At 47.2% G+C, this 9,105-nt stretch overlaps 1 protein-coding gene across 1 annotated transcript; it reads left to right on the top strand.

Annotated features, from left to right (window-relative positions):
- The first annotated feature begins 342 nt into the window (after positions 1 to 342).
- Positions 343 to 3,976, top strand: LOC119127483. The gene is made up of 5 exons (XM_037259422.1): positions 343 to 1,214; positions 1,368 to 1,640; positions 1,793 to 1,902; positions 2,282 to 2,377; positions 3,896 to 3,976. The coding sequence occupies exons 1-5, from the start codon at positions 386 to 388 to the stop codon at positions 3,974 to 3,976; spliced, it is 1,389 nt and encodes a 462-aa protein (XP_037115317.1). The 5' UTR covers positions 343 to 385.
- Positions 3,977 to 9,105: the final 5,129 nt, after the last annotated feature.

Raw genomic sequence — 9,105 nt, forward strand, 5'->3', positions numbered from 1 at the left:
TCGAAATTCTGCAAATTGAAAGAGGAAATTTAAGAGGAGACTGTCGTTCAGATCAAATAAGGTGTGCAAGAAGTTAAGATACATACGGTGAATACGTTTGGAACTTACGTGTGTAACGTGTACGGTAAAGTCAGGGACTTACGCGTATTACGGATAGGTCAGGGACCTAATAGTGCTTTGTCGTGGCGGACAAGAATTGCGGTGACGATCGTATTCAAATAGCTGGGGTGTTTGTGAGATCCCCGAGGAGAAGTGAGGCCTCCTCAAAAAGTATCCGGTGGTAACAGTTCCTGTGAGAGATCAGACCGCTAAAATGTCCAAAATGAGCAGCCAAATTGGGGGAAGTGTGTGTGATGAGAGGAATGAATGGAATGAGATTGAAGGAATGTATGCGGATGTGGAAGCGCAAATTGTGAGTGGCTTTGACCGAAAGGAAGTGGCAAAGGAGCGGATGAGACACAGAAAAGTCTTCGCGAGATTGGAAGCTGACAAATTGTTTCAGGGCTTCCCAACAGCTTGGGACATGGAACGCCTGGCACGGCAGTTGCAGCGAAAAGAGAGTGTGGTGCTGAAAGGAAAGCTTGACCTAGAGGTCGAGAGAAAAGGCGCCGGCTGGCGCCAGCGCAAGTTGTTAGAAAAGCACATTAGGGAGAAAGACGAAGAGCGGCGCTCTCTGCACAATTTGGCGACAGCTGCAACAGCTTTGTTCGCCACTCAAAAGAAAACGCCCGTAGAACACGCAGAGAGTGTGAGAAAAGCAGAGGAGGTAGAGAAAGCGGTGAAAATAGACGAGAAAAGGAATGAATACAAGGGCATTTCTCCATCTTTGCATGATGTGACACACCCGAGTGCCCCCACACTCGGAGTGACCAATGTTGGACCGCCGCCATACGGCGACCCCGGAGTAATGGCTCCGGTGGTGACCTTGGGTGGCCGGATGGTAATGGATGTCGAGGGCGAAGGCGAAAGGGCAGACCAGAGTATTGTGCAGCTGATTGAACAAGCAGTAAATAAAGAGAGGCGACGGGCCCGGGAGGGAGATACATCCCACGTGGTCACATCCACCCCCGGCCCGAGCCCCCAACCATCCAACGTGACGAAAGGAGAAAGCTGGCAGAGACTTAGTGCCGAGAACGAGGAGCTAAAGAAAAAAGTTGATCAAGCTGATGAGCAGTGTAGACTGGAAGCGCAGATGTTAAAATGGGCAACGGAGAAAGTGAGACGAGAAGACGCAAAGAGCGAGCGGAGTCAGAAAGAGCTTCCACAGTGTGACAGCAGCGAGGGGGAGGGAGAAGATGATGTTGTGATGCAACAGAGAAAAATGTTAGAGTACGCGAATCAGGACAGTAGAAAGAAGTACAGGCAGGGAGAGAAAGAGACACGGAAAGAATATAATCTGCGGAGTGGTCAGGGACAGATGACGCAGGCCGAGGTGCAGAAAAATGAATTGATGTATCCGCTGGTGACCACACCAGGCGGTCAGCACTACGAGCCTATGGTGCTCCGCGATGTGACTGCGATGATGGAAAAAATGCCCCCACTTCACAGAGGAGGTAAGGTGTGGCTGAACAAATCTTTGGCTCTGATGAGTGGGCAGAGCTGTACACTCGGTGACATGCGTCAGATGTTGGAAGCAGCAGGCACAGCGAGACTGGGGAGGGAGGTGCCCTTGCCACAAGTAGCAGCGCCCCTGTTTGAAAACATTAAATTGACTTTCCCACAACCCACCGATTTGGCCCCCACTATGTTTCCTTATGATGTGAAAATGTGGAGAGTTGGATTGAAACCACAGGTCGCCATCCGGCTCTCTCGCCCGAGGCAGAGGTGCTCTTCCGGACGGCGCAAGTGGATGGACTTCCGCCAGACGTGAAGAAGCAGCTAATGTCAGACCCTGACATTCTGGTTTGTGCCGAAGCACGATTTAAACGTCATCTTTTGCTTCACTGCAGAACGTTCACCGAGTCACAAGCTAAAGTTGAGAACGAGACAGACGCATTATCAAAACAGTTGTTGAAATTACAATTGGCAAAGATGCATGGTGAAGCTAAACAGTCCAAATCACAGAAAAAGGAAATGCAAATGTCACAGGCTCCTCAGGTGGTGGGGCGCGGGAGGGGCCAGTTCCGGGGTGGATACAGAGGCCGGGGAGGGAGTGCACCCGCTTACCCGGGCAGGATGACATACAAACCCGACCCATCCAACGCATGCTTCATCTGCGGCGAAACCGATCATTGGGCAAGAGGATGCCCACAATATCGCCCGCGCGGAGCCACCCGCCCAGCCTGAGGCCCGCCACGCCAACCCGGGGCGCCGATGCAACAGGCAGCAACAGCTCCATCTGGTGGACGGCCCTGGCAACAGCCACAAACACACGGAGGTCAGTACTACCAAAATGATGATCTCTGGTGTGGACAATTTGAATAGGGCCGCCCGGGGAGCCAGAGAAGCAGTGGCCCGGCGGAGCCAATGCTTCATGTGACAGTGGAGGGAAAACCTGTGCAGATGCTGGTGGACACAGGAGCAACTTATTCATCAATAAACACTGCCCTACCTGTATCCTCACTGTCAAAGAAAACAACAACTTTAGTCGGCTTCTCGGGACAACCACGAACTCTGCCTTTTACCAAGCCACTTGAGACGGTGATCACCCGGACGGGGTGTAGCCTGGGGCACAAATATATCCATTACACAGACACTCCAATCAATTTGATGGGGAGGGATTTGCTGACAGCCGTTGAAGCCAGAATTCTGTGTGGGCCAGAGGGAGTGATTATTCAATTTCCAGATGGCGTCAGCATCCCGTGCTCACAGCAGCTACAACAACATGACCAGTGACTAATGGCGCCCCTACCGGCAGAAGCAGAAACTGCAACCATATACTGGGCCAGGCTGGAGCCAGAGACCCCTGCTGGTGGCGGTGTGTTCTCGACCTACCTACTGTGGAAGCCCTGGATCTGCTCACTGGCGCTATACCACCCACCTGTTGATCCTTTGCATTGCCCAGGACGCCACGTCTCCGGAACAAAAATCGGTCTGGTTGGCAGCAAAGGCTGTCAAACGATCAGATGGCTTGTGGGTAGGACCCAAAGGGCAGCCCGCTCTCCCGGAAGGAAGGCTAATGTCGGAGATCCTGACACAGGCGCACACACCTTCCCATGTGGGTCCCCATGCCATGATGGTCCATCTTCGAAGTTGGTGGCATCCCAGACTCTCAGATGTGGTCTGGAAATTCGTTGCGGATTGTGAGTCTTGCCAGACGTTCAATGCACGCCCTACGTTGAAGCCTAAGCCCGGCCTGTTTCAGCCGGCCCCGTGGCCGGGGGCAGAAGTGATCATTGATTTCACCGACATGAATACAAGAGTGAATGAAAAGCGCTTTTTGCTTGTGTTGGTTGACGCTTACTCGGGTTGGCCTGAGGCATATCCGTGCTCGAAGGAAGATTCTGTTGCTGTGATCAAGGCTTTGATCACCCATTACATTCCTACCCACGGTTTTCCGGCCCTGATCCGCTCTGACAATGGTACACACTTTAACAACAAAGCCTTGGCCAAGGTGGAATCAATTTTGGGGTTGAAGCATCGATTCGGTTGTGTCTACCATCCTCAAAGTCAGGGCCGAGTTGAAAGACTTAATCGAACGCTGAAAGAGAAATTGGCCAAACTTATGGCTCAGAGGACAATGAATTGGCTACAAGCACTTCCGCTTGCCTTGCTGTCAGTGCGACAATCCGTTAACAGGCGCACTGGATTCGCACCGTTTGAGTTGATGACGGGTCGACTAATGCCGGGACCAGCGACGACGCTCGTCCCACCAGAGGATGTTCCGGTACCAAATTTGTCTCATACAGCATACTGGTCCTATTTGTCTGCTTTGGTGTCCAGTGTTTCTGCACAGATTGGAGAGAAATCCGCTGCGGCTGTGGCGGAGGAAGGCGTGTCGGTGGAGAAACAGCTCACGCCGTACGTGTACGTCTGAGTCTTCTCCAGAAAGTGGACGGACCCCCGGTGGAAGGGCCCCTTTCGTGTCTTGGCCAGGACGTCTCACGCGGCCCAACTCAACTTCAAAGGACGTCGGTGGTATCACTACTCGCAACTCCGTCCGGCCCAGAGTTTGTTCCGTCAGGATGAAGGTATTCCTGTTTGGCCGTGTCCCGGACCCGGCCAAGAGGGGGGGGACAGAAGGAGTAGGTGTAGCGATACGGAGAAGGAAAGGGGAGGGCCCGAATGTTTTTTTGAGATTTTCGGAATTAATCTTAGGAGGAGTGCTATTTGTAAGTTGTATTTTTGTGTGGACATTGATGACAATTGATGAGACCATTGTCAAACGCGCACTTTTTATTAAAGTGCCACCGGCTCCCCGGTAACGGGTTCAATAAGCCGGGGTGAAGGGACCCGTCCGTAGCTAACCACCCGAGTTAAAGTAATTCTACCAGAATCAATCTAATTTCTTTACGACGCCAATCCCTCTCAAGTCATCCGACGCGCGAGCCGAGTAACTCAATTCGAGGCGAGTCGTCGAAATGACCGCGCCATAATGGTGGCTCCCTTCGGTTGTCTGATGCTGGTGTTATGTTATGGATATTTTTAGATGCCTTTGTTAAGGCCTCAGGGATTCGTTGTTCTAGCGCACCCTTGCACTAGTTTTGCCGAAGTAACTTTTGATATGGATCCGCTCTACTCGGTTGCGGAAGTAGCGAGCCTACTTCCCTTTATTCGAAGAAAAATCAAATTAGTAGAAGTATGACAATAATAGTATTTGAGAATGAATTTAATGCATTAAATCATTAATTCTAACCTTATATATATATAAACACTTAACCGTGGGAATGCTTCAACCAACTCGATTGTTTAAAAGAAATAATATTTTTCTTAATACGAATCAAAATGATTTACACGAATTATAATTATCCTGCAATTAATTTTGAAGGCAAATTAATCCCTCAAAATCATCCAACGTAGTTTTTGACGCGGCCCGACAAAAATAGGAATGGGCCCGTGCCCGACGGACATTTACTAATTATAACTCTACCACTAATCCAAATAGTTGAATTTGAAAACCTTCGTTATTTTACTCAAATAAAACAAATATTTAAACGAATTAAATGTTTAACGAGATGCACTCATCCCTCAAATAATTATGAAGGCAATTTACTCCCCAAAATTGTCCGGTATGGCTTTTGACGCGGCCCGACGGACAATTAAATTACTTTTAATTCTACTCTCAAATTAAATATATCTAATTTAAACACCTTCGTTCTTTTTATTTATTACGGTATGATTGCATAATCTCCCGTCAATAAATCGAATTATCAAACCAACCACAAACAATCGATTGCATATATCATACAAATTAGCGCACAATGAATTAAATGAGTATATAAAACACATTTATTGAAGAAGCATGAAATAGAATTACAAATCTCAATCCTCCAAAAACTGAACAATCCCACTCACTGATACACTTGCAAATAAAATCATGTATAGAAGATGGACAGTTTATAGTTATACATTATACAAAAGAAGTTAACATATGGAGAAATGTGGGTGTTTTATTCTCAATGCTTGGGGAATGATTTTGGTTTGTCCTCGGTTGAGAGGGTATTGGAGAGTCACGGTATACAATTATTCACCCAGATGACACAGAAGGCGGTGAAAGTAAGTCAAGGAAGGTTGAACGATAAATTGAAAAACCCGACCCCAATCATGGAACCATTGTGGTACTGTAATGGAACATGGTGCTACACAACAAACAACATCGTGTCTGAGCACCATTTAAACATCCGGTCCAAAAGACAAGTGACCGGCGTCACTCAGACACACCGGGGACTCTGTGAACCGGTTCAATCATTTAAATGGGGAATCCAGGTTTGCATCCCTAAAAACGTGACAGTACAAATTACCATACCGTTTGATAGTTTGGTAAACGGGCAGATTAGAGGACACGATTATCGGGATTATGATTGGTATTTGACCAATGACTTGGTAAACAGGGGTTGGAAAAATTTGGTATGGGACACCAAAGATTGGTATAAGTCATGGGGGACTAGTGTTCAAGCGAAACAACATCAGCAAATGATAAAAGGGGAAAAAACGCAGACCGGCATCACCTTGTGGGTTAATACGTCACTCGATTTACATTTAGGAAGACGCACAGGGGTTTCCAGTTAAACATATGGATACCCGTATTGGCAGATGTTCCTATGTCAAGGTGAGGATTCCAAACAAGAAGTATCCTTGAGTCCCTCGACAGACCCTCGAATCTTCGCGAAAGCAGTCAGGAGCGTAGATGATTGGTTTAGGGTCACTACGGGAGTCACCGCTATAAACAATAATTGGCTTTTGATGGCAGAACAAGCTGCTAATGCAACTGGTGAAGATTGTGTAGTCTGTCTCAAAGCAAGAGTAGTGTTAAAAGTCGTTCCAGCTGCGATAGAATCAGCCGAAGAATGCATCAGGTATTTGTGCCCTCGTGTCTTTGATAATGCCTGTGGTGGTTGTCCCCATTGACATACAGAATCTCAATTGGAACATGGAGTCCCCACTGGCGGGGCTCCTGAAGCGAGCCAAAAGAGACGTTTTGCCCCCATGGTTGAGCGACAACGATCCAACATATATTGACGCTATAGGAGTGCCCCGGGGTGTGCCAGATAAGTATAAACTCGTTAATCAAGTGTCCTCGGGATTCGAAAGTATTTTCTTATGGATCACCCCCAATAAAAATGTAGACCGTATTAATTACGTTCATTACAATGTCCAACGACTGGGTAATTATACAGCTGAATCATTTGCAGCAGTCCATGAACAATTGGCTGCAACGTCGTTGATGTCATTCCAAAATAGAATTGCGTTGGACATGCTATTAGCTAAGGAACATGGTGTGTGTGGAATGTTTGGTGATGCATGTTGTACTTTCATCCCAAACAACACGGCACCAGGGGGCCGACTGACCCGGGCGTTGGAAGGACTAAGGACACTGAACAAAAAGATGAAAGATCATTCAGGTGTACGCACCGATATTTGGTCTGATTGGATGAAAACGTTCGGAAGCTGGAAAGGCCTCATCATGTCTGTGCTCGTTGCTGTGGCTATTTTTACTGCAGTGATGATTTAATGTGGTTGTTGTTGTATCCCATGTATTAGGTCACTCACTGTCCGGTTGATCGAGAAAACCGTTGGCCCGTTGTCACCGAATGGCCAATATACCCTGGTGACTCAACATGAGCCGCGGGGGGAAGAAAGGGCCGACAGTGTGCTGGTCGCTGCTTGCTAGAGTAACGGGTGATGACCTCATAAATGAGGTCATGAGAGGGAATAAAGGGAAATGTGCTTTCGGCAGTTTGCAAACATATTTTATTAAGGCGGCGCTAGACTTATAATCATATCAATAAATGCTTTTGCCAGTTTGCAAACTTATTTTATTAAAGCTGCGTTAGACATATATAATCATATCAATATAATCTTCAGTAGTGGTGTGCTCGTGTAGTTGCATGATGGGCGCTAAGGAATGTGAAGGCAACTCCATGAACTTATTTTCTACGAAGTGTTGTGGAAAAGGATGTACCATCGGTCCAGATAGGGAGGATGCTGAACAAAAACACCTCAAGGATGTCTCATCGGTCCAGACAGGGAGAACACCTTATTTGAACATCTCGAGAACGGCGAGGAACGAGAATAACATCGTCTTGGTGGTCGTACCTAACCGCCAGACAGCTGAGGCCGGACACCTGCACTCAGCAGCAATAACACCCAAACAAGGAGGTGATGGCCATCGACCAATCACCACACAATATTTTGCATGCTTGAATATTCATATTGTGTTTCTTTAAAACTGGGCAACCCGGAAGAATGTGTTGTCTCTTGATGGTCACAAGAACACACGAGTTTTGGTGTGAGGGACCCGAGACCCAGGCGCCTGTATTAGTTTGCTTTGTCAGGAATAAATACTTGGTAAATTCGGCCTAATTGATCTACTGGTCTTCTCTTTGCCAGAATGAACTCGCAAAATTGTTAGGTGCGCCAGTGTGTGGATTAGGACAGCGGTGGCCAACCCGCGGCTCGCGAGCCGCATGCGGCTCTTTGGCTAGTTTCATGCGGCTCTTTTACGTTCATATCAACATTTGTGTTTATTTTTCGTGCGTATTTGCTTCGCTTGAGTTCAATATGGTATTTTGGTCAAACGCGCATGCGCGTGAGGTGAATTGGTTTTGCCCGCTTTTTTTATGAATGGTGACTGTGACTACGGGGGCCCATTAGGTCCAGAAAGGCTGACAAGACGCTTGCCAAAATGGCAAGGAAAAAATGCACAGCTAAACGAATATATGACGATGAACACAGGACGTTTTTAACAGAGTTAAAGTTGTTTTTTGTTGAACGCTATGGCAAGCCATTCTGCCTGATATGTCGGACGTCATTGGCGCATTTAAAAGCTTCAAATGGTCAGCGCCACTTCAGCTCACTTCATGCCAATATCGATAAGGACTTTGCAAAAGGGACTGAATTTCGCAAGCACAAGTTTGGAGACTTTGAAAAGTCAGGCAGAAAAATAGGTACAGTTTTTCAAAAAAATTACGAAGCACTCAGAGACTGTCACACTTGCATTGTTTCAACTGGCTTGGAACATTGCACGGGCTAAAAAGCCATACAATGAAGTGGAGTTCGTTAAAATATGCCTCAGTGACGTTATTGAAATCTTGTCTCCTGAAAACGACGAACTCAAACGAATGGTCTGTCCCGCCACACATAGTAAGTGAAAAAACTTATTATGTTTTTGTTTGTGGAATTTGTTGAACTGAGAGTTTGTCTGTGTGAGACAATGCGCACAATGCTCATTGTTGAAAATGTGGTCTTTGGTCTGTGGTTTTAGTACTGTAGGAGTCAATTTGTCATTATCATGTTGGTGCGTGACATAATAATGTCACACAATAAATTTGGCTGAGCAGAGGGGTGTGTGTGCGTGTGTGTGTGTGTGTGCGTGCGTGCGTGCGCGTGCGTGTTTGTGTGCGTGTGTGTGTGTGTGGGGGGGTGTTCACGTGTACTCGTGTATGATGTGGCTCTTTGCGATGACAGTAAAAAATGTGGCTCTTAGTCTCTGACTGGTTGGCCACC

This window comes from Syngnathus acus, chromosome 9, assembly GCF_901709675.1.
Source record: "Syngnathus acus chromosome 9, fSynAcu1.2, whole genome shotgun sequence".
NCBI classification, from domain to species: domain Eukaryota; kingdom Metazoa; phylum Chordata; class Actinopteri; order Syngnathiformes; family Syngnathidae; genus Syngnathus; species Syngnathus acus.

Bases quoted from the DNA above. Each gene is read 5' to 3' on its own strand.
- LOC119127483 (XM_037259422.1), top strand. From the start codon at position 386: ATGTATGCGGATGTGGAAGCGCAAATTGTGAGTGGCTTTGACCGAAAG. The intron at 1,215-1,367 runs AAGTGAGACGAG...AGTACAGGCAGG, and splicing joins GTTAAAATGGGCAACGGAGA to GAGAGAAAGAGACACGGAAA. The intron at 2,378-3,895 runs GTCAGTACTACC...GTTTCTGCACAG, and splicing joins ACAGCCACAAACACACGGAG to ATTGGAGAGAAATCCGCTGC.